The 25,952-nt window shown below is 40.7% G+C and overlaps 1 protein-coding gene across 1 annotated transcript; it reads right to left on the reverse strand.

Moving 5' to 3' along the window:
- Window positions 1-852: 852 nt before the first annotated feature.
- cacng8b (calcium channel, voltage-dependent, gamma subunit 8b) lies at window positions 853-23,323 on the reverse strand. The gene is made up of 6 exons (XM_059339983.1): window positions 22,961-23,323; window positions 12,053-12,348; window positions 10,615-10,839; window positions 4,503-4,586; window positions 2,399-2,539; window positions 853-2,082 (listed from the first exon to the last, which is right to left on the reverse strand). The coding sequence occupies exons 3-6, from the start codon at window positions 10,835-10,837 to the stop codon at window positions 1,286-1,288; spliced, it is 1,245 nt and encodes a 414-aa protein (XP_059195966.1). The 5' UTR covers window positions 10,838-10,839; window positions 12,053-12,348; window positions 22,961-23,323; the 3' UTR covers window positions 853-1,285.
- Window positions 23,324-25,952: the final 2,629 nt, after the last annotated feature.

Below are 25,952 nucleotides of genomic sequence, written 5' to 3' on the forward strand. Positions count from 1 at the left end.
AGCAAGTATAGCGGTGCAGGGTTGACGGATGAAACCACCCAACAAGAGTCCAGGGAGGGCATCGGGAACAAAACAGCCCAAAATGCATACCCAGTTTGAACAGTGGTCCCGAAAAATGTATCTATGGACTTTACAAATATACGTATGCGTAATTTACAATGTACATGTATCTTTTCAAAAGTTTTTCTCTGTAGTGTTTTTTCTTTTTTTTTAAACCCTCTCAACCCACATATACATATTGTCTTTTTTTTGCCACTGAAAATTATGAGTTGCATGTCTCACTTTGGGACTCTTCATAGAAAAAAATGATTAGGTATTTTTTGTTTTTCTGCTCAGGCAGTAACCTTTACCTGAATCTGTACAAATGTATTATTCTATGTCTCTTTTTTCTGCTTCCTCCAGGCAGAGGTTTCTGTTAATGCCCAAGAACAAACATCTTCAACACGACTATAGCTACAAGTACTACTGTTAACACTGATTAGAATGGAAATAAGACTAACAGAGGCCCATAGAAAACTCAGACTTAGAATAACAATGAAGTTGGTCACTTGTCTCAGTCACTCACATTATTGTTGCATTTCTTTCAATATTGGAAGACAATTTACAGTATTCAAATCTGACTTCATGTTATAAATGAAAATTATATAATACGGGGATTCAAAAAAATAATACAGGCCCTCATTCTCCCACATATTGTGCACACTCATGCTTGACACTTTGACACAGTTACACACAGCTCACTGACGGTCCCAGTGGCTCTGCATGGAAGAAATTCACAGTAAAAGTCGTCGAGATCTAAAATTAGAGTGAAAGTAACATTAAAAATTAAAAAAATTTCATTCCAAACTATAGTGTTTGCAAATACTGCTAGCCTGTAATAACGCTAAGAATAATCACAACAACAATTTTACATTAATGATGATCTGGTTAATTAGCAGTAAATATTGCACAAAAAAATATGTGAAACATTTTCATAATAGCCCAAGGTTAATTGCGTTTGATCATTAACAAAATAAATCATTTCTAGCACGTTAAAATATCAAAATAGTTTTATTGTGAAAGTTCATTGTTGTTGTTATTATCACTCTGTTATTACTCATCTTCTTTTTGTTCTCAGTGAGTTTGAGCAGACTAAATAACAGTGAACATGGAGGGAGAGATTTAGTATTTCACCTGTCGGTCTATCTATTTCCTGTTGAGCCACACGGACACAAAGCTCTTCTATCTCCCCTCTTTCTTTACTACCCATCCTCCTTCTCTCCCTTCCTCCTCTCACACCCTTTCTCTACACAGGCGTTGTCTTCCTATTGAGGGTGTTAGAGTTGCTCTCCCTGTCTCCCTTCAGCCTGTCCAGAGTCCCCATCCCTCGCTCCCTGTCTACTGTGGACGAGGTGAAGGGCGGAGGGCCCGAGCCCACCGAGTTGGGCATGGGCGCGTTGGAGTTGGAAGAATTGGAAGGGTTGTGGGACTTAAGCGAGGGAAGTGTACCACTCATCATGACCCCCCCTCCCCCTCCATCCTTTGGGAAGCAGTTGTGGAGCTGGTAGAGCGTGGCCCTGTCCACCGTTCCATACATGGGCGGTAACCCCCCCAGTTTGGGGTCACGGGACAACGTGTAGAGAGAGATGTCGCCTCCTGCCAGGGCGGTGTGGGAGCGAGAGTGGGGGTTTGGTAAAGTGGATACTGAGATGGGGCCCTGGGAAAGCAGCGCAGACGGGGGCAGGCCGAAGTTCTTGCCTCCACCTCCTCCTACAGGTGAGGGGTCTCGGGAGCGGGAGGGGTCGGTGGAGCGGGACGAAGAGCGGGAGCGGCGGCGGAAGCGGTAGCTGGGCAGGCGGAGCATCGCGTGCGTGGTGCTCTTGAAAATGTCGGTGCGAGAGCGGCAGCGCAGCTCCTTGTTCTTCTCGATGTAGATGTTGACAGCCAGCACCCCCACCATCTCGGCCATGATGAAGGACAGGCCTCCAAAGTAAAAGGACCAACCGTAGGAGTACTGCCACTTCTTATCCTCGTCCTTCTTAGGAGAGATGTCCCCCAGTGCAGCCGAGATGTACACGATCACACCAATTATATTACTCAGACCTGAGGGAGCACAGAAATACAGTATTTACAGAAGAGCTAAATAAACTCAGACAGGCCAACTTACAGAGATAATAAACACATTTGTTTGACATGATGATTCGTGACACTCTCAATAAAGACAACCGGCAAGATGAAGACTGAATGTAAATTAACCTCTATTAAACTGACAGAGGAGTCTAAACACAAGTAGACACCTCCAAACAAAACATAAAAACTGTTACAGCAAGTTATTCTGCAGACCACCACTCACACAACACATACCTGTTTATCTAGACACAGATGCACATGAATTATGAATGATGAATTCTTTACTTACCTGCAGCCACAAAGAGGATTCCCGCCCCGAGGATGATGTTCCTTTTGCTCTTATAGAAACGACTAGCAGCGATGCACATGCCTCCCATCAGCAGCAGGATGGCACTGAGGATGGGGAAGATGTTGGAAGCCCTGACTACCCCTGAAAGGAGGAAAGGATAGTGGTGAACAGCAAAAACTAGAACTTTAGAGAACTAGAAAAGACATGGGACTGTGCCAATCTTTAAATTGTCTTACAGTATCGTAAATAGTATTCAGTTGTTATTATTTTGCAACAGCCATTCAATGTATGTATGTAATAGTGGTGGTAGATTTAATTGTTAGTGGTGTATTCAGATTGCTCATCGCTCAAACTGGTATGTGCATGTAATCCACTGTTACTGTTTTTTAATTTCATTTTATTGATACCAGTCTCACTGTTTACTGCTGCAGTCATAACAGAGAATTAAATTGCTGGTGATGCAAACCAAACTTTTCCAACAGATTTAAACATAAAAAAAAGATTAGCCAAAAATTCAGGGGGGTTTTATTGTGAAAAAGTCATATGACACAGAAGGTATTTGTTGCTGACTATCATTCTTCATAAAAAATTGATTTTTTACAAAGCAGCAGTCATTTTCAGCAACAACTCGCCTGTCATGTGTTTCACTCTGAAACTACTTAGCTCATTTTTGATTTCCAGGCGTTAAGTGTAGAGCAAAAATAACTATGATTAGACCTACAACTAATTGGAACAACAAAGTATGTGACAAGCACATGCAGAAAAACATGGCTGCCAGTCACAAACATTTCCAAAATACAGCTAAACATTCACTAAAATGTGATTCTGAAGACATTTGAGGCAGGAAATAGGCAACGCAGTAACACAATCTTGATTCATATTTGATCAGTTTGACAGTCTGATCTGATTTTTGTGAGTTGCGCTGCAGACATCTATCAAACTTGAATTATATAAGATAAATGGCTGATTTATGTTGACTTGATGATCTGGTGGAAATCTGTCTGAATGGGAGAGTCATCAGGCTCATCTGCCAGAGCAAATAAAACATGATCTCAGCAGATTCAACTGGTTTCAAGACTAATTATATATAGTATAACATCAGATTGCAGTATTTCTGATAGAGCAGCTGTTCAGTGACTGCTTTAACTGTAAAAATAATCTGTATTAAACTGGACTTGCTGTTGCCACCTTTGTCACCAGGTCGACTGGGAATTGAATTTTAAGGATTACAGCTTTAAGACTATAACAACAAATGCAAAATTGATAACTAACAACATTTATCCTTTTAGAAAAATCTGCAAGCTCATGTTTTATTTCCTCTGGCAGATGTGTCTGCTCCCAATCCAGTTCAGACAGATTTCCAGTTCACCAGGCCCCGGACAGAGCGCCATTGAGACATTGTTCTGAACTACAAAAATATTTTCTCTAAAAGTACAACAAACTAGTTTGTATTTGTGTGGCCATGCCAGGAAAACGTAACCCATATTTGGACAATACAAAAGAAGAATGCAGAATAATAGTCACAGAGAAAATAAAAATGGTTGAAGCTGCTCCATTAAAACTATACACATAACACTTGGTGAGGAAATTAATTAATCAGTCCTAGACACACGATTGAATCAAACCCTTCCCGTGTGGCCTTCAGTGCTTTCAGCAGGTCTGCCAACCATGCAACACACACACACACACACACACACACACACACATTAACACTCTTCTCTCATCTAGGACAACTAGGCCACGGGAGAGAAAATGCCACTTAAATGCCAGCAAAATGCCTCTGCAACATTGTAAACAGAACACAAGCTTTTCTTTATGTATGCGCGGGCACACATGTAGCTTATCATGGAGCCGAAAGATATCACTGCAGGGCACTGACTACGAACTAGGGCACCCCATCTCCCCTGACTTTCTGTACACAATGCCACATGTTTACTTCTTGCTGAGATAATCTTCTTGGGAATGAGCAATAAAAACACCATGTTTAAAAAGTAATAGAAGGTAATTTTACACTTTATTTTGCTTCCTTCTCTTATTTATAACCAGGCTGCTCTCTCATTCATTCATCTGCATCCATGCCAAGTAGTAGCTGGTATTGACTTACGTAGGACGTACTCTGCCCCGTCATGGTCAAAGTCTGCATCTTCTGGGAAGTGGTTGATCTGAGAACACACTCCTCGCTTTACTCCTGGGATATGAGAGGAGAAACAGGGGTGACCAGACACAACAAAAGACAAGAACTCATAAGTGTAACCTTAAGAAAAGAGAACAGCAAATATCCTCCTGAGAGGAAAAACGGTTTGACACCTGAACACAGTCATGTCTTTGCTAGAAAATCTCTCTTTTGAATCCAAACATCAACATACTGATAAACACTTCACAGGATTTAGTTTAAATGCAAGTTAGTAACAGAACATACATATACAATAAACACACAAACACATGTAAATACATACAAGTAGTGCAGACACACAGGCGGACAGATAACTACCCGCCGGGGTCTTGCCTGTAGACAGACAGACGAACGGAGGGATGCACGCACGATGATGACAGCACACCACTGTTGCTGATGGATGGATTGTGAGAGAGATGGATGGAAGTGATGGAATGAAGAGACACAGACGGAGGGAGGGACGGACAGATGTGGGGTGAGCTGGTCTCTTTCTCACAGCTCTTATATTTCCACAGGTTGTTCTGTAAAGAAACGGAGGTACATCAGTGGAGCCTCAGTGTGATCATCCTCACACACACAGGCTCAGCACACTGTCTCAGGTGGTGCTCATACATTCACTTTTGTTGTGGAAGTTGTGGCAGATTTCCTTTAGTTCCTTAAAGCAGCTAACCTCAACCCAATTGGGGTCGCGAGATGATTTCTGGGGGTCGCCAAATCATTTTGGAAGTCAGCTCTGTCTCCACTGTGTTAAAGTGTTCATGTGTTAATGTGTTTATTCTTTTTTGTCATTTTATGTCTTTTTTTGGTCTTTTTGTGTCTTTTTTGGTCATTTTGTGTCTTTTTTGTCAATTTGTGTCATTTTGTGGTAATTTTTTGTCATTTTGTGGTAAATTTGAGTCCTTTTTTGCTTAATTGTATGTACTTTTTTGGTCATTTTGTTGAAAGTAACAATGAAATATAAAAAATATATAAATGCATAGACAGAGAGATGTTTTAGTGTTTGTCTGCTACATTATTTGTCCAAAAGTCATCGTATCAACTGAGTTTGTATGATCTGAACTGTGCGTGTGAAATTCTGCTCAGTGAGCAGGGGTCGCGGACAACATGCATGTTAAATTGGGGGTCGCGACTCAAAAAGGTTGAGAACTACTGCCTTAAAGTACATGTCAGCTGGAGGACTGATATCTGATTCTCTTAATGATTTTCTTCACCTAAAACATTTCTTCGCTACGAGCTCCTCTTAACAGGACATACAATTCTGTTAAGCGGTCATAATTTTTTATTTATTTATCCTTACAGCATTATAAGTCAGGATGGCTGAGCAGTCTAGCTTCAGCTTGTGGTGTGGATTCAAATCCCACCTCTGATAATAACCTTTCATACTGGTTTCAGTGCCATACACACAACTGTTGTTCTCTCTTTTCGGGCATACAGTCATGGAAAAAATGATTAGACCACCCTTGTTTTCTTCAGTTTATTGTTCATTTTAATGCCTGGTACAACTAAAGGTACATTTGTTGTACCTTTAGTTGTTGTTTGCAATATAATGATAACAACAAAAATAGCTCATAGGGTTTAATTTAAGAGCTGATATCTAGCCATTTTCCATGATTTTTCTTGATAATGATTTTGGTTATTTTTAATAAAACCATGGAAAATGGCTAGATATCAGCTCTTAAATTAAACTCTTATGAAATATTTTTGTTGTTAGCATTATATTTATCCAAACAAATGTACCTTTAGTTGTACCAGGCATTAAATGAACAAGAAAGCAAGGAGAAAACAAGGGTGGTCTTGTAATTTTTTCCATGACTGTATATCATCGTCTCAATTGAGGACAAATAACAGTAGTTATGTATATGCCTCTTCTCATATTTATCTGTGATGCGTCTGTTAATCTGCTTATATTTTTTGCATTATGTATATTTTGGATTTGCACCTCATTGATATTTATATTTGCACTCTTTCCTACTATGTTCTGCAACTGCTGCAAAATAATAGCCCTTGTGATGAATTACATTAAATGTTACGTTATCTTACAGTGGAAGAGAATATTTATAGATAGCAATAATTAAATAAATTGTAAATCAATAAATTGTTAAAATACATGGTCGCCCTTAAAGTTGGAATAAAATATTTTCACCTCTTTCTATGAAATGATTGTTACAGTGTGATTTATTCTTGACAGATCTCAAAACTTTATTAATCAATCTCTTCCAAACATCTCACAATGAAAATTAAACCACAATTAATTAAAAGGATTGTGTCTGAAAACAAAATTATTCCAACTTTATGGGCTACAGTGTATAGCTGAAATCAACAGAAAACTTTTTAACTTAACCAAATGGACCTCAACATTAAAGTTCAGTTTGGTTAAAAAATGGTGAATTCAAACTAACACTAAACTACAAAGTCAACACAAACAAACTAACCGATGGAGGCAGCAGTAGAACAGCAACTCCTGTGTTCTGCGAGGGAAAATTACTGGTTTTGTTACTGAAGTCTGGTGGCTTTGTTGACAGCAAAGATAGAAACCTGAGTTCCCCCTTGCATAAACTTAAACAGGGCTGTATGTCGGCAAAGTGAAGTAGTGAAAGTATTATTAATATAGAGTACATTTTCGCTGATTCATTTTTAAGGAGGCTAAAATGAATTTTGCTGCTGCCCCCATCCTCAGTGGTACATCACTTAGCTTCCGTGTCAGTACTCCTGCCTGCTTCTCTTAACAGCCATCCACTGCAGGTAATACACTGCCTCTGGGTAAGTGCCTCATACAAACCCACCTTCAAAAATCTTAGCTATCTCTTTAGTTATATGCAAAGTGTATAAAAAATAATGATGTAGTAATAAATAATATCCAGTTAATTATCAATTCAGCTTGCCATGGATGAGGGGGTACTTGAGTTCACCTGACAGAGCTGTGGGGTTTGGTTATATATATATGGGCTGTATCAACAAAAAAACCTACATATAAAAAAAAGTGATGATTGACAGGTATTTCAATGCAACCCTACCTTTAGTGAACCTGCAGAAGGGCTGGAGAGGAGCACAGGACACATCTCTATCCACAGCATAATGTGCCACCCACCCACGGGCATAAATCTTTTAGAGAAAGCATGTCCTGCATTTCCACTCCAGCTACACCTCACTGCATCACTGCACGACTACTGAGCATCTATCTGGCTGAATACTCCACAGACATCAAGGATACTTGACCTCTAAGCCATGCCAAGACACTGTCAGCTTTACTGCAGCACAATGTGAGAGAAAAGACTGAAAGAGAGGAAACTACAAGGAGGGGAAGAGGAGGAGAAATCAGTGAAAGATTAAATTTAATGTTTGGGGGAGTGAGACAGAGGGATAGCAAGTGGAGAAACTGAAAGAGTGAGGCAACGGAGGGAGTGGGTGGGGGTGCACTGCAGCAGTGCTGCAAGGGCTAGAGCTTATCTCTAATTGGCTGCTTTGCTATCAGGAAGCTTAGAGATGAGGACAAATTAGCTTTGTACAATGACCAAGCCCAGGATGGGCCGGGGATGCTTTATACGGAGAGCCAAGAGGTTTTCCTGGAGACAGAAGTCTGTATGTGAGCAAAGGCACAGATCGCTAACTCACACCACCCCTTTGGCTGTAGCTGCTTCACTGTTAACTCCATCCTAGCCTTCACTGTTGAGTGTCAGCCAGGCAGTGTAATGTATAATGAATTAGCAGCTTGTGTTGCAGTGACAAGCTGAAGATTGAGAGACGGCCAATGCCAGTTTCTGTAGCTTCCGCCACTTGGAGCGAGAAGTCGATGGGCGTCGGGGTGAACGTGGGCCTTTTGTTTCAGCACTTGAATTAAATTACTGCAGCCTGAATCAAACACAATGATTAATGGATTATTGTGAGTGAGGGTTACGCTTCAGTATCATGTAATTATACTGCAATTATGGAAAAATTGTTTTCTTGTCACTACGGTACGGTCTAACAAGTATGAATGTGTATATGTTGATGCTGATAATGATTACTGATATTACAGCAGGGCTGCAGCTTCCTAAACAAAGCGTGCTAAAGTCAAGTGAAAGGCGGATACTGCTGAACTGGCTCTACCCACAATCAAAGTCACTAATGTTCTGTATTTTTTGCAAGGTATTTATAATAAAAGCCTAGAAATAACTGCCACAAAATAACTTTACTTTGGTGCAGCAAAGATATAGTACAACACCAAAGAGTAATACGGTTAATAAAAGAACTTTACTGGTAGACTACTTGTAGTTCAATGCCATTCAAAACTGCCACTCAACCTTTTTCTAAAATCCTGTGCAAGTCCCTGGGCTTTGCTACACATGAAATAAAAAAAATAAAACCAACACCACATGGTGACTGATGGAAAATATGTTTCCACTTAAAAGCTTTGACAATGCCAAGAGATTTTCATTCCACTGTAATGAGTTCAGTTCAGTTGGATTCATCACTACCTTCAGTGTCCAGTGCCACCCACTCTATTTTGGCAAGTATTTGTAGTCAAATCACAGGCAGAAAGACAAATAATTTTGATTACAACAAAGTCTAATATCTACAGTCATGTGTCTGAATTGCTCGTCAGGAAAATGGGCAAATATTACAGCTCCTATTACCTGACAGGAAAATTAAGAAATAGTCAAGGAATAGTTCAACATTTTGGAAAATGCATATTTTTAAGTTCTTGCTGAGAGGTAGAAGAGAAGACTCTTATAGAGCGCAAACAAAATGACGAATGTTTGTAGGCCAACCTGGAAGTAGCATCACCATGAGACATGGGGGAGACATGGGGTCTATTGAGAATTCGCCTATGGGATTTTTGCATTGGATTTTGAAAAATGTCAGAATATAAACTCATGGCAATGGCAAACACATGTTTCTGATGCTTACGTGTTTTGTTCAGCAGGATAATCTTCACAAATGAAGGTTATGCTTTAGTGAACTACACCACGGTCGCATGACTTCACAGTCACTGCCGTTAGCTTCAGACGGTCTCCGACAAGCTAACCTACTGTTATGACAAGCTAGTGAAACAACAGCCGAATAAATTGTTTATGGACCTAATCTACAATCTACAAGAGTTTGCAAGAGCACTGAAAAACCTGAATAGAGGCTGTAAGGCTGACTAGTGAGAGTTGCCGTCCGTGTCCGGTGTGATGACGTTTAATGTCCCAGACAAGCACTGTAGTCTCATTTAACCACTTGTTAGCAACCGTCTTTTTAAGGACACAAGCTGGGGTAAATCCTTACAAATGTTATGCTTTACAAGAAAAACGTGAACAGCTTGTGTTAAACACAGATCTTATTTCAGGCATCAAACCAAAAACCGATTAATAATCCTCATTGAGTTTGAGCGGATAGATAGATATAGCCAAAATGCTAACTTACTCCCTGGTTTAAGAACACATTCCTGTATCTCTCTATATCTGTATTGTAAATATTAACCTCCATCTAGCAACTGGTTGGCTTAGTTAACACAAAAACTGGAGGCTCAAACAGGGCTCTGGCAATTTGGGATTTTTCAAACTATCAGTTTTGCACTTCAGTTTTTGTATCGTTAAAAAGATGAGATATAATGTAATGAATAGTGAGCTTAGGAGGTCCTGATAGGTGGATTCTGTTACCTTTGGCCAGAGACAGGCTAGCTGTTTCCTCCTGTTTTGAATCAATATGCTAAGCTATGCTAACTGGCTGCTTCATATTTCATTTTCATATTTATGCATCTAACTCTCTGTGAGGAAAGCAAATAAGAACATTTCCCAAAATGTCAAACTATTTCTCCAATCTTCAGTTGAAGTCGCAGTTGATTTTATTTTCCCTGCTCACCCTACAAGTCCCTACAAGTCGTGAAAGCAAGAAGGTCTAGTCCAACTACATTTGGATCTACATTAAATGCTAAATGCTGTGCCTACATATATCAGCTTTTTCTGCATCCTTTCCACCAAAATAAACACCCTCAACCAGAGCAAACTTGTTCCTGCATGCATCCCCTTCAGTCCAAATCCCACCCATGGACCCAAAATGTCTCCCACAACTTGTTCTTTACCTTCCAGGCAGCATATCCTCCACAGTCCAGAGTGGGTGAGCGCCCCAGGATCCTTCTTGTCCTTGTTGTGGGGGTCATCCTGGGTAACGTTGGCTGTGCTGTTGCAGATGAGGGCACGGGAGTACAGCCAGTAGTCCGTCCCTATTGCCACCGTCATCAGGCCGAAGGCAGCGAATGCCCCCACGGTGGTGAGGAGGATCTGGATCCCCTTCTCACACACCATGCCTTCAGAGAAAAAAGATAGGACAAGGAAGGGAGGAGGGATAAGTTAGAGAACAAGAAAGGATGGAATAACTAAGCAGAAGTGTGTTTACAATCGTACACAAAGTGCAGTTTATTGAAACAGACGGGGAATGTTCAGGAGAGATGATGAGGGGCAAGAGGAGGTGAGGGACGTTGTCGGAAGGCGATGAGAAAAGGCGAGAGCGAGGAGGAGGCGGATGTGGGAGGTGCATCAGTGGCTCTATGATGTGTCCTTGGAGAAGAGTTGGATGACTCTGCTGACTCCGCTTAACAAGACAGAATTGATGTGAAACACAATAGATCACACCCTCCCAATCTCAGTGTACTCCATATTCATGACCCTGACACCATTTCCCCCTTCAGAATCGGCAGAGCTGGAGATGAATACACAAACACACACACACACACACACACACACACATTGAAGATCTACCACGAGATCACCTTGTACGTGTCTTTATAACACCCATGCGTGTGTGAGATGCATTAAGTTTGCTTCAGTACAGTTGCTACTATAGATGCTCTCTCTATAGGCGTGTTTCCACTGAGTATTTTCTGAGTACTTTTTGGAAAGCGGCTGAGTGTTTTGGCTCCGCCCACTAGTTAGTTCCCCTCGGCCTCTGTTCCCATACAAGTACTTTTGTAGCGGCAAACGCAGCAAGCAGTAAGCAGTGTTGCCAACTTAGCAACTTTTTCCCTATATTTAGCGACTATTCAGACCCATCTAGTGACTTTCAAAAAAAGCAACTAGCGACAAATCTAAAGACTTTTACTGGTGTTATTGGAGACTTTTTGAGACTCGTTACTCTTAAATCTTAACGAGTAGCGCCGTCCCAAAACACTCACAAGCGGCCCAGTCCTCACACAGCAGTCTCTCCCAGCTGCAGTCAGCAGAGCAGGAGCTGTTAACCCCTCAGCGTCCACTTTGCACCAGTCTGCGAATGAATCACGCATGCACGAAAATGCTGCTCAGTAGCAGGTAGGCAGGAACTTTCTGAGCTGCTAACTGAGCCGCTAACCGGTGAAGTTGAGCGGATCTTGGGCGGATCCTCTCTCCCAAGTCACACCCATAGTGGCTCACTAGAGGGAAAAGTACCTAATGGAAATGCGCCTTAAGTTTAATATGAAAAGTTTTCCTTTCACCCTGATAATACTGATTCTGACAGACATTACAAAGGAACCAGTCAACACTTACCTGACGGCGAGTTTCTATCCTTCGACTCAATTTTGAAATCTTTCTTTTCCTCGTCAGTGAAGAACGTGCTGTCCCCTCAATCCGGACAGCATCCATCGACTGTTTTCACCCGCGCCCCTCTCTCCTTCGTGCTCACGTTCCCACTCTTTTTTGCCTCTTTCTCTTGTTCTCTCTCTGTCTTTCTTCCTTTCTCACTGGAAAGCTGCCGCTGGTGGAGGTTGTGGCTTGGACGCTCGTCCCGCTCTCCGTCCGTCCTCTGTTAGCAGAAAACTTGCACCATGGTCACTGCTCTGCAGCTGCACATGAAATAAAGCAAACGACAGGGGGATTTGCATTTTATTAGTTTGTGCAGTATTAAGCCATAAATTCACATATGACAAGAGAAACATTGTATAATTAGAAGTATAATCATTCCATCAGAGCTGCAACTAATCGATTAATCTGATGCATTTTTATCCCATATTGCTGTCTTCACATTTCACTTCACATTTAATGCTGATTTGATGCCTTTCTCTATTTTATCCTCATCCTTTTTCAAATTTTTTTAAGTTTTGTAACTTTTAGGGCTTTTAGGGAAACAATATGTGAATTAATCAACTGGTTGATCAACAGAAAATTAAACCAGCAAGCAACCTCGGAACCGGTCAATCTGTCTGACAACGATTTTACCTCTGGGGGCTAGAGCCAATATTTGTGGGGTTCCAGTGCAGCCAGCAGATATCTGGCTATCCAGATAACGGATATTTGAGCCAAGCCCGACCATTGTCACTGTTTACTAATAAAAAGCTAAATGGTTGTCAGTCAATCCTTGTTTGGCCAATGCATTCCACCCAAATGGAAACCAGAATGCTACCTAGCGATTCTACTTTAATATGCAGATATCTTATCTCATTATCCAACACTTTTTTCATGCAACAATACCAAACATTATAACATAGTTCCAGCATTTCAGTTATTTTTTACGGAATTCACTGATTTTCTTTGTGTGATAGTCAAACACAAATCTTCCATTTTTTAACAAACAAGCAATTTGAAGAAGTCACCTCATCTTTGTTACAATTTACACCATATTCTGACATTTTAGGTGATTACTGATTACGGAAATTGCAGCAGTGGTAGATTTTCACGTTCATCTAAATGTAAGATTTTTGCATATGTATTTCTTGTCCTGTGCACACAGAGTACCCATGCAGTAGAGAGAAACATGCTGTCATAGGACCAATATGAGTAAATAAAGGTTGAATGAATGAGAAGATTTTTTCATAATTAATCAACTAATTGTTGCTCAGTCAATGAAATGTTAGAAAATATTAAATACAGCACTGTTCCAAGACGATGTCTTAATATTTCTTTTGAACAACTAAAAGTTCAAAAGTTCAACATTTTTTATTTCATAAGGTGAAAGACAAAATAAAGCAGTGAATTCCCACAACTGAGAATCTGTAACTGTGTGATTATCTGATTTTTAAAAAAAGTTATTATTGGATGCATTGAGATTCATGATCTTCAGAGGCTTAATCCCAGTGGCTTTGATGATCCTCTAACTTTTTCTATAGAGCTTCTATTACCTCGACATGTTTTGCTTTTAGTGAAAAATGACAACTACTACATGGTCTTCAATATAAATTTGCAGCACGCATATATGCCCCCTCTCAGGGTGACGAACAATCACTGTGGTGATCCTCTGAATTTCCATCCATCACCATCATCAGGTCAGTATTATAATCTGCTCAATAAATGATTAAACACCTGCAATACTAATGACATTCCCATCAGCCCCAATTATCATTTGTGCAAATGTTAGAAAGCTAAACTAAAATGTTAAACATGGTAAACATTATACCTCCTTAAAACCATCATGTCAGCATCATTGTGAGCATGTAGCGTGCTTGTATTAGCATTTAGCTCAAAGCGCTGCTGTACCTGACTGCAGCCTCACAGAGCTGCTAGCAGGGCTGTACTGCTGCAGATTAATTTTTCTGTCAATTGACTTATCAACCAATCAGCTCGACATTAGAGATAATTTATTTGAACATTGTGGGACCATATTGCAATGATTTTAATAGAGATTAGAGTAATTATAAGTGACATGACAGTGTTACAGGCTAAAGACAGAATGACTCCAGAGCGACTTGTACTGCATCTAGCCTGAATAAGAGGAGCAAGAGGGGGAGGCAGAGAGGACCAACCCGACATTGTTACCATAGCAACATTGAATTCCAAAGTCTGGATCAGCATAGAGCGAGGGGGGGGGACGAGAGAGGGGCAGGCAGAGAGATAGAGGGAGAAAGAGGCAGAGAGAGCACAGCAGAGAGAGGGCAGAGTGGAGAGAGATGGGAAAGAAATTAGGGGGGATATTTCAAATCACTAGCATGAGTGTTGACTGTGAAACCCAGACAGACACACAGACAGACCAGTGCGCTAATGCTCTATCAATAGATTTGTGTGTGACCGCGGTGACACAGATGCTCCCAGACACACACAAACACACACACATACACACACACACACACACACACACACACACACACACACACACACACACACACACATATATGAATAAAGACAACATCAGTTACTGAAGAGAGAATGAGAAGAAACCGCTCCATTGGTGTCTTTTCTTGATTAATTTAGGGAAAATATGATATACGATAAAGCTAACCACAATATTCAACAAACATTATTTAGCAGACATAATGCAGTGCAGTCAAGTCTGTTAATATTTGATGATGCAATATGGCACCGTGATCAAAATAGGTTACATCCTGTTTGCATTGTGAGACCCAAAACAGAGCAGCCTCAGAGACAGAAGGAGAGATGGAAGGAAAGACATGTGTTGTATGTCCCTGTGTATGTGTGTGTGTGTGTGTGTGTGTGTGTGTGTGCATTTCCAGTGCATCTGAGGATGGGTCTAGTCCAATCTTATTGAATCCCAGTAATGTTCCCTTCAGCTCCCCTCAGTTAGACAGTTAGCCTCGTATCTCTGCATTCAGGCTCCTTATTATGTAAACTGTCAAATGACACCACCACAGTGTGCCTTATTTATACATCGTGGGTTCATATGTGTAAGCAAACAAGTGAATGTTATTGTGCATGTGTGTGTGTGTGTGTGTGTGTGTGTGTGTGTGTGTAGTATGACCTTCCAACCCTATCAACATACTGCCTCTCCCTGAGGAAAATACATGTCCAGAAGGGATTACACTATCTCTAAGGCCTAAAAGAAGTATCTACTGTGTATGCATGTGTGTGTGTGTGTGTGTGTGTGTGTGTGTGTGTGTGTGTGTGGTCTTTGACTCCAGTATTTAATGAATGACCTTAACAATAACCTACTAAGTTATTCCCCTTAGCAAAAACTCCCCTGTGTAGGAGATCATAATTGTCATTTAATTATCTGTAATTTCTATTTTCCACCAATAATTAAGAAAGAAGGGAACGAGGGGAATGAGAGCAAGAGAGCGTGAAGGAACAAGAGGGCAAGAAAAAAAGAAAGAAAGTGTGAGTTTAACTAAACGGGTTAGACCGAAGGGACAGTGTAAAAATTATTAGTGGGGAGAGGGGGTCAGAAAGGGGAAAGGGTGTTGTATTTATCTATTTTTGGCTCAGTGTAGGGTGTTGTTAATTTTTTAAATCTTGTCCTATATTCATATTTTTTTCAGCCTTACTTTGCAACATAGATAATGGTTACATCAAAGACACCAAATGCTGCAATTCATTTGAACTCTTGGAAAAAATGAAGTCCAACACGGAAAAGAGTAACAGAGAGGTAAAAATTAGGTAAAAAATCAGTTACCTGTGAAATTTTTTTTTAAAAGTAATATTCTAAATTACGGTATAATGCCAAGTTGCATAAGCTATATAACTGCTAATGGCATGGTGGTCATAGGTCCTCTGTAGAAGCTCACAGACCTGCCACACAAACATTAGTTTGCTGCAGGCATCCACGTTTTCCCAAGCAGATGCACTGGGACACATTTGGATCGGAAGTTGGGAATATTGACTCAGAATTATTGATTTCTAACCATATATGCGTGTGTTTATATATAGAGAGAGGGTCAAAGTGAAAGGTACAACATTATGATGATCATAGTATGTCCCAGTTGTATGCATACTACATGCATGCAACAGTATGAAAAGCAGCTTTAGACTCTCTAAGATTTAGATCTAAGTTACTCAACAAACTTGTAAAAAAAATGCATTCTAGATCAAAGAAAACTTGCCATCAGTCATGCAATGATATGAAGGAATCTTTAGAGTACTTCCCATTGAAAGACTGAGTGCCAAAATAAAAAGAGAGTAGCTTCATAAATGTATGGCAGCCACTGATAAATCATTTGCCCACTAACCTAAGTGACTTAATTCTAAAAGGTAGAGTCACAATAGATAGGAACACTCCAGAGGCCACTTTACAATTTACATTTGACGCACACGTGTTCATGTGCGTCAAATGTATCTTTCTTCTATCTTTCTATGATTGATGAGTGTCTTTATAGCCCCACCCACCCCTAACATGTATACTTTATGTCTCCCTTATTCTATTCCATTTGTTTTATTTATTTTTGGTATTTCATTAGTAGTATTTTCCTACTTACAGTAATGTCAGTCTGTTTGTTATTGTATCAAGATCACACGTAACAAAATAATGCTGTTACAATCAATGTAAAAAAACATAACTTCATTATCCCAAAAAAAATGCTGCATCGATTTTAATACTTTGGATAAAATGGTCCTGATCTTGAGTTTATTTACACAACAAATTTAGCCCAATTCACTACCTCAATCAATTCCACACGGTCCCTAACAGCAGCAGATTTAGCAGGACTGATTTCGGGGTAATTTCAGATTTAGAATATGGGTGTATTCGGGAAATAAAAAGACATGTTTGCCTTTCCCATAATTCTGAGCTTCCCAGCACTAACATGCTCTTTCAATAATGCTTTTATAGTATATTTGCAACACTCCGAGGATTCTGGGCCAGCCAGAGGCCAATTAGCTGCAGCAGGATGCACTGCAGCAACAAAGGCCAAGGGCTCAGCTTTGGGAGCTAGCTGCTACAGGGACCATTACGGGACCAGGCCTTCACTTGTCAGAAAACTTCAGATGTAATCAGATCTACCTGCATGACTCATTCCCAGCATGACAGAATACCTCCTATAAAATATAAGCACACCCAATGAGTTGTGGCTCCAATAATGCAGCCATAAATCACACAGGAGATTTGAATTTTGTAGCAGCTGCTCCATTAGCTATTCATTGCATAAATCAACTACCAAACTGCTTGTTGAATAAATGATGACATCTGTAATAAGTTTTTCCACACGTGAAAAAGGCAATGATCCTGTATGGGCATGTGAGAGTGTTTTCAGTGTAGATACACAACACCGTTTCAGCAGCGAGTCACACGACATTGACTCTTGCATGTCCAGGAGAGGGAATGTAACTCAAATAAGGGATGAAGTTAGTGAAAATGACATAAGCTAACACTGATTGCTTGACCAAGAGAGAAAAAAAAATGCACTGGGCCTACTTACGATGACAGCTCTAAAAATACAAGCAGCGTATTCTATTCTGAGTGATGCAAACATGGCTTAATATTCAGAGCAGTGACTCTTGGTAGCTGAGATGATTTCTCTCCTTAATCATGAGAAAAAGCTACACACCTGAGCTCGTTGCTGAGATCCCACAGCTGGCTAACACACACACATTTACATCTCCACGCACACTAAATGCATGCCAGCGCAGACAAATACACACACACGCAGGTGCACAGAAAAAGATCAACACGCAAACAAACCCTTGGCATGCGAGCACATATGCAGCCTCAAACCCCCACAACTGTCAAAATGATGACAATAAAATCATAAAATAGGTCATCTTTAAAAGGCACTTCAAAGCGTAGCAGAATTGCCATTAAGCCCATGTGAAGAGTCCACCAAGATCCTCAGACTGCATGTGACCAAGTCTCTGCCTGGCTGTGTGAGCAGAACAGCCTGAGGAGGCAGTGACAGTAACACCTTGGTCTAAGAGGCTCCCAAAATAAAGTGTCTCTGGATGACCTGACGCTCATGAACCCATGAACATATGCTTAAACACATGCGCACGTGCAACCATGCACATGCATAAAGACGCTCCTGTTCACTGAGTAAAGTGACAGTAGATCCGACTCAAGATGCCGCTTTAAATTCATGGTTTTTTAGAAAGAAAGAAGCGTGGTATTAATTTATCATCCTGCCTTATAAGTGCAGAAGAGGTGAAATAAATTAAGTAGGAAAAGAACAGAATATTTGCAAAGCTACTCAAAAAAAGGCAGTATCCCTTAATACATTATGTCCTAAAATGCACAAAAATACCATCATAAATAAACTGAGTCCAAGGTGATGTCCTCAAAATACCTGTTTTGTACGGCAAAGAGTCCAAAACCCAAAACATATTTAACTTACAATGATATAAAACATGAGAAAAATTGCATTGCAGTTTTTCTTAACAAATTATTAAATAACATAAAAGGAATTAATGTTGGTGTAAATGTGTAGATATTTGAGGAAAATTTGCTCAGCATCAATAACTCTTGCGCTACGTCTGAAATAATTTGATGTACTACATAACCAAAATGTGCTCTATTGTTCAACGTTTAGTTTCTTGTGAATAAACAGTAGTATTTATCTTTTTGGACGCACTGAGCTGTAATTATGTGTCACTTCCTCAGAGCCTACTTGCTAATTTGAGCACCATGACCTCAGTAACTTGGGCCAAACTCAGCCTTACCAGCATCTGCAATACCTGACAGCAAGCAAGTTTGAGTGTTTGGTTCAGTTGGTCTTAATGACATCTGTTTTTCAAGCTTTTGTGTAATTTAATGGTCACACTTAAATTGAAGCATTATTGACGTCTGTTATGAGCATTGTTGTGACTACTGCATTACATTGTGGAATATTTTTGCTGGTGTAGTGTCCAGTGTTTACATAATGTTATACTTCACCGGAAATACAATGCAGTTTACATACTATTGGTATCATACTAAGGTTGTAGACAAACAAAATACATTTCACATACTGTTATAGCATAGTAAATAGCATGTCAAATAGCATTTCTTGGTCATATGCATTGACGTCCTGTTACGATATAGTACCAGCATGTAACTTTATGCAAGAACACAAAGTTGTTCATTTTACTTTTCAGTTTTTGCACATTAAAGAAACAAGATATAATGTGTTAATTAGGTGGGTTTTGTCACCTTTACGCAAAGCTTGGCTAGCTCTTTATGCTAAGCTAAACTAATTGACTTCAGGCTCAATCTCTCAGGAAGAAAGCATGTTTCCCAAAATACAAAACGTAAGTTCCACTTACAGGCTTTTCCAATAGCTTTGAACCCCATCTCATGGTCTTCATCAGTGCATATTATAGAGGACAACAGAGCAAGCTCATTCTGCTGAGGAAGTATGGTTAAAAGCTTCAGAAAAAGCGAATCAATTAACCTTGAGTTCAGTTTTTTTAATTTTTTGTCAAATGGAAATTGTTGCCAATTAACTTTGTGCCAATCAACTAACTGATTAATGCGCTAACATTTTCAGATATTTACAGGTTTGTAATTTCTTCATTAATTAGTAGTTTGCTAGCTAAATATTAAAGTGAAACACATGACCTTCTCTGTTCTTTAATGGTATAAAGACTTGGTAAAAATGCTGATGAAGTTGTCTGTTGAACTTCATCTATTTAATAGCATACAGTATACAAAGTAAATACACACACACACACACACACACACACACACACCTGCAGCCTGTTGTGATGAGTGAAGAGGCTTTGGTCACAGGTCACATGTTGTGTATCTCCAGTCCAGTGAGCACGCTCGCCTGTCAGACATGCTAACACTGTGTCTGCTGTATGTTTACACTGCATGCCTCTGCACAGACAGTTGCCTACAATATATCACTGACACGATACGGTGCAATCACAGCGTCTTACAACCCTGCTCTCAGAGGCTGGCTGACTTGAGTGAAGCACTTAAAAACACCAAAGCTGGAGGTTAATTGATGCATGGGTCACAGACATTGAGACAGGAGTCAATTAGAAAGCTTCGGATAAAAGCCTCTGCTCTCTGGAATTATAAGCAATGTTGTGTACTGAATCCGCAAATACGGGAAGCCTGTGTTTAGTTTATACTCCTTTAATCATAGGTTCAAATTAACTCAAGAAGTACGGTAAATATGCAGGATTTTCTTTTACTCACATTGGTGCAGAAGACAGAAGTTACACATCTATGTGATTTACCAGTTTTATTTTAATAATTAGACCTGCTTTAGGGCCCTGACATCATATTTTAAATGAGGTATCCGAGGCTGCTCTTCTTGCAGGGTTTCCTCCTTCGCTCCCTGAAGAGAGGAAGGAACATCGTGAAGCCTTACTGTAGAGACCATCAAGAAAATTGCAGCAAAGGCATTGATCCTCTGAACAATATAGCTACATGACAGATGTGATGATCGCTGCAGAATTGCTTCTCCTCAGAGAGAGAAACAGAGAGTAAGAAGGAGATGAACGGCTAACGGCCAACCAGCTAGAGAGAAATATCGAGGCAAAACAAGCGGAAACATTTAGAAGTTACAGACATCCTCTTTCGATTCTTCTGGACCGCTTGTGCATTCGATGATTATGATTTGGCCGGCGCTAAAAAAAAACAAGCCTGTGTGGGCTACGCACCAGTATTGACTGCAATGAGTCACCTTACAGCGTAAACAGCAGATCTTAGAGGCGGCTGAGGGTTTTTTTGAAAGTAATCCAAAATCCACAGAAACAATCATCAAGGCCACACACACATAGCACACATAGTACAAGTGGCGTTTATAGCACGTGGGAGGCGGAGGGGCTGAGGGGGCGGGACCAAGCGGACGGCGGGACCAACCACTCCTCGATGGAAGAGTTGCTGATTATTGATGGAGAGACAGGCAGTCAATAGCAGCACTGTGACGCAAAAAAATTACACCTACTCGTCACTGGTTGGAACTGCACATAAATTAGCTGAACATATCCTTTAAAGTGCAACAATGTGTAAGAAAAAACTTACTTTGTACTGTTATGAAAGCTCCTAATCCTGCAGTGATTTTGGAAACTTAAGTTTGAATTATTTATTTGAATTCCAAGATCAAGGCATCTACAGAGTTGTACACAATAGCGATTAATTATTTTTGCAATTAAGTTTGTCATCCACAAATTGCATCTAATTATAATGAAATCAATTAAAACATTTCTTTAACCTTCTTTAACCAATCACCGACCCCATATTGCAGGCTGTGTTCATGAACGATTAATAGCTATTGCCATTAATTGATGCACTGAATTTCCTGGCTATCCTTCGGAGTTGTTTCTGTATAGACTGCGGACACATTAAGAGTGGACGAGACAAGAGGTGGATGGCACAAACCCAAGGCTTTGACCCAGGAGGCCTCTGTTTGTGTCCTGCTGGAAGCTTCTTTACTGATGTTCTACGTCACTGATATATCGTCCAGCAGTTCTTACGTTAATAGTTATTTTAAGCTGTTTCTTTTTTCCTAACCTTAAACAAGTGTTTTTTTCCTGCCCAACCTTAAGCAGTCATTGACCATTATTTCGTAGAAAATCAAACCAACCTGCTGCATGTAAATATGTTGCATACTGACTCCAGCACTTTACAGCTAAGTGTGATGATGTAAATATAAAAAAACTTTATCCCTGTGACACTGCCAGTGAAAGCTACACAAGTTGGAGCTGCATTACAGCCCTAAAGAAGCAGGTGCTGCTGATGGACACTTGTGCTGCTGTAAAAAGGAAAGACCGGTCCTCATGCTGAAGAGATGCAGCACCTAAATCAAAAGCTCAGCTCAGAGGAGAAGCTTAACTGCATGTGACCAGGTTTAGTTATTCCACATCAGATGATAATGATTCAGAGTTGTACCTGTCACGGGCTGCAGCCTCCTGTGAAAACAGGTTTAACTCACTGCCTTGTTTTCTGACAGTGCACGGTGACTCCTGAATGCTGCAGTGCACACTCCTATAGCACCTCCAGAACCAGTAGACATTTCATTCCACCTTTAGCCCAGATGTGATCTGAGCTGTGATGAAAACTGAATGATTGATAAGGCGCCAGATGTTTGGTGCCCTTTACCTCTGGATCTGTCAGAACACAGAGTACAGGTTGGCCACTGAGAGGAGGTGACAGTGGGCTGAGAGGGAAATGAATCTCATAACGCATCAGATAACATGATGTGGCCCAGGTCCAACGCGGAGCTAAGATGCTGGCCCTGCACTGTGAGGAGTCCGGCAGCAGAAGCTGTGAGGACCACTGATTACAAGCTTCGGAGCCACGGGGCTGAGAGCGTGCAAAGCTCAAGTATAGTGATGCGGACTGCGGTGCATTCATTAATAGAGTAGGCTACACACATCACCCTGCCTGCATAGGCTACACGGTGGAAAATGGACGCCTAGCATCAAGCGGCCGGTACAGAGAAAACTCAGTGGACTGGGACACAAATCACACATTAACATCCACAGAAACCACTTCGGATCGTGCGACCATTTCTGCACATACAACAGATATTTTAGTCTCCACACCTGCGGTGCGGATGCAGGGAGAGCTTCAAACGAGCTATTATAAGGGTTTCATTTGCATAATAGACGTTGCCGTCGCTAATTATAGGCCCGCGGAAATAGGTGGGAAAATTATCATTCAGCATTTAATCAGAGACAAGTCTGAGCATTATTATCATTATTTTCCTCCTGTAAATCCCGTAGTCTACACTGTCAGTAGTGGGCTAAGTTGCAGGCAACGTGAAACAAATCAATGTGGCGTGTAAATTACACTGAACCAACAGTGATCCATTAAGCTGCAAAGTAAAAAACAACATTACAATCATTAGAATAAGCTTGTAAATGTCTTACCTGCTGTATTTATTTTTTATTTCAGGAGATTCGCAGCGCGTCGCACTCCCAGAGAGAAGGAGATGGAGGGAAAAAGAAGATAGGGGGTGGACGGTGGATGGGCTGAATAACGGGTCTATCGAGGCAAAAAATAAATAAATAGAAAAGGGGGGATGATAAGAGTTGATGAAATAAGAAGCACGCGAGGGACTGCAATTCCTGGTTAAATTTAAATCAGCCAGAGATGGAAAAGGGTTGAACATGCATTAAAAAAAAGGCTAATACAAAACACGTCACTGAACACGGATTTGTCTACAGTGGATGTGGCCGCTGCTTGTGTGTACTCGGGGAGAATGCGTCTCCCCCCTCCCCTCCGGTTGGACGAGCGCTCGCCTGCCTGCCTGTCTGCTCCTCTATCTATTTCTCCCACACTGAGCGCGACGCAAGCAACTTGTCGCATCCCACCAAAACTCCTCAATGATATGAATGATGACGGATAATGTCAGAATCGACACAAGATGAAATCTACTACAGTATGTCGCGCTACAAGATCACGGAGAAGGTTTTAACCCCCTCTCCCCTCCTCATCTTCTCCCCTCCCTCCCTCTCTTCTCTCTCATATTGAGGGAATTGGTCTGGATGTGCTTATTGGAGCGTGTGCCGCGCGCGCAAGGCTGCGCGTTTGTAAGTAGCCTACTAACCACGAACAGGTTATAGACCAATATGTGTGTGTGTGTGTGTGTGTGTGTGTGTGTGTGTGTGTTATTGATGTCGATATTATCTGTGGGTTTTTTTCTCTCTTTTTGCTAGAGAGCGACTCGATGGAGCGCCAGTGGGACACTTTTTCTCTGTGGTGTTGGTGATGATGATGATGATGGGGGCCGCGCTGGTAGTTCTGGGAAATGCAGCACGAGCGCAGCCCTGCATAGAGAGAGAGAGAGAGAGAGAGAGAGAGAGAGAGAGAGAGAGAGAGAGATCATGGAGTCAAATATCTACAGGTCAATATTTGTGTCAATATGGACAGGAAATCCGCAGGAGCCATATAATAATTCTCATAATTGGCCATCATTGCCATAATTATTCAGTCTTTACTGATATAGATGATGATGATGTAATATAGACCAAATTATGTCATGCACAGATCTATAAACATGGAGCCAGAGGCTGCAGCTGCTGGTTGCACACAGTAGTTAGGATGCACAAAAGTGAGCGGACAATGACCTTCAATAGCTTTAAAATGGCTTTGCTGCCCAGTTCACCCCTTTCCCTCTCTCTCCCTCTCTCTCTCTCTCTCTCACACACACACACACACACACACACACACACACACACACACACACACAGGGGGGAGAGGGAGAGCTGGAGAGAGCTAATACAGAGTGACAGGTCTTTCATGCAGTAATGGTGATGGTGAAAAGAGAGATCCACTCAACCCACACTGCCACACACATAAAGTCAAACACACGCGCATGCACGGACAAACAAAAGAAGCAAATAGGCACGCACACGTGCATGCACGCACACACTCTGTGAGGAGCACATTATTACAGAAAAGTGGCCTCACAACAACCACAAGTCTCAATTTAATCTCAATTGTTTACACCAGCAGTCAGGCTTCATTCATCAGGAGACACACACACACACACACACACACACACACAGGCAGTCAGACAGCCGAGTGCTCACGCTTTTTAGTTTTATTGACCTGTGGATGTTTCATGTTTGACTTCCTAATGTAACACCTCTCACTCTCTTCCTCTTACACACACTGACACACACCCACACATATTATTTATTATTTGCATCTTTGGCATCTTGCATTCAAATCCATGTAATCCTGCATCATACTTATTCATAAAGTAATGATACCTTTCTAATAGAGTTTATACTGTATTTTGTCAGTATTTAATTTTTCCCTTGTTGATCAGATTGTCTGTTTCTCTGAATGTATTATCATTAACTCACTCTCATTTTGACCTTGACAAGAAAAAGGTACTTCTTTTTAATTGCACAATGAGATATTTATGTAGCACAGACCCAATTTTACTGTTTATTGAAGTTTTACTTCCTGTCATGTGAAGATACTTTATATAGAAATTCATTCTAATATCTTTAATGGTTGTTTAGTCTCAGGCTTGTTATGATAAACACTTGTATGTATACATCACCACATGTGCGGACAGTCAGTCACGCACAAATGCATACACACATACAGCACTCTGATCAATTGTTGCCCTCAGGCTGTGGTGGCTCGCAGTGACTGAGGAGGGAGCCTGGTTAACACCCAGTGGTTCACCGCAGTGCAGTGTGCATTCACTTACAATAGTTTCCTCCATCAGAGACCAGCCAGAAAACACTCTTTATGTTCCATATTATTATAAGTGCATGCTGGGCTCGTATCACTGCAACTCATGTCAGAATAAGGGATTTTTTTCCAATTTTATCTGACACATTTTGTAGCAAAACTGAGAAAATAAATAAAAAAAAGACAAAAAATAGATGTGAATTGAACAGATAACCAGAGAGGGTGAACAGGGTGAAATAAACCCATGTTGAAAGTTTTATTGATGTTAAGAGGAAAGTGATTGACAGATGTCAACACTTTCAAGAACAGTGATCTTAATCACAACTGCTATTGAATTATGTAACTCAAGATTATACAGCATCAGTTCCATTGAAGCATTTGAAAAGTATTTGTTTTACCCTATTATTTTTTTTTCTTTACAAAGATGGTCATGTGCAATAAAGTCCAGGCTTTATGCAGAAGCAAGCAAAGCTACACCCTTTTATGTAATCATGTAGAGGCAAAGAAAGAAGCTGGGGGTCGTAGAGAGGGAAAAACAAAGAGGTACAGAGATGAAAAGGGAAAAAACTGCCGCAGTTTAAGAGGCACTGAATGATTATTGAATGTTTCTACAAATCAAAACGGAAATTAGTGACGTAAAGGGAGAAACAGAACAGCCGTCCACAGTTACGAAGGTCATAACGGGGTCAGCAGTAGTGTAAAGGGAGA

The sequence above is a fragment of the Centropristis striata genome, chromosome 8, assembly GCF_030273125.1.
Source record: "Centropristis striata isolate RG_2023a ecotype Rhode Island chromosome 8, C.striata_1.0, whole genome shotgun sequence".
In the NCBI taxonomy this organism is placed as follows: domain Eukaryota; kingdom Metazoa; phylum Chordata; class Actinopteri; order Perciformes; family Serranidae; genus Centropristis; species Centropristis striata.

Bases quoted from the DNA above. Each gene is read 5' to 3' on its own strand.
- cacng8b (XM_059339983.1), bottom strand. From the start codon at position 10,837: ATGGTGTGTGAGAAGGGGATCCAGATCCTCCTCACCACCGTGGGGGCA. The intron at 4,587-10,614 runs GTAAAGAACAAG...CTCATATCCCAG, and splicing joins GAGGATATGCTGCCTGGAAG to GAGTAAAGCGAGGAGTGTGT. The intron at 2,540-4,502 runs GTAAGTCAATAC...TCCTCCTTTCAG, and splicing joins CGGGGCAGAGTACGTCCTAC to GGGTAGTCAGGGCTTCCAAC.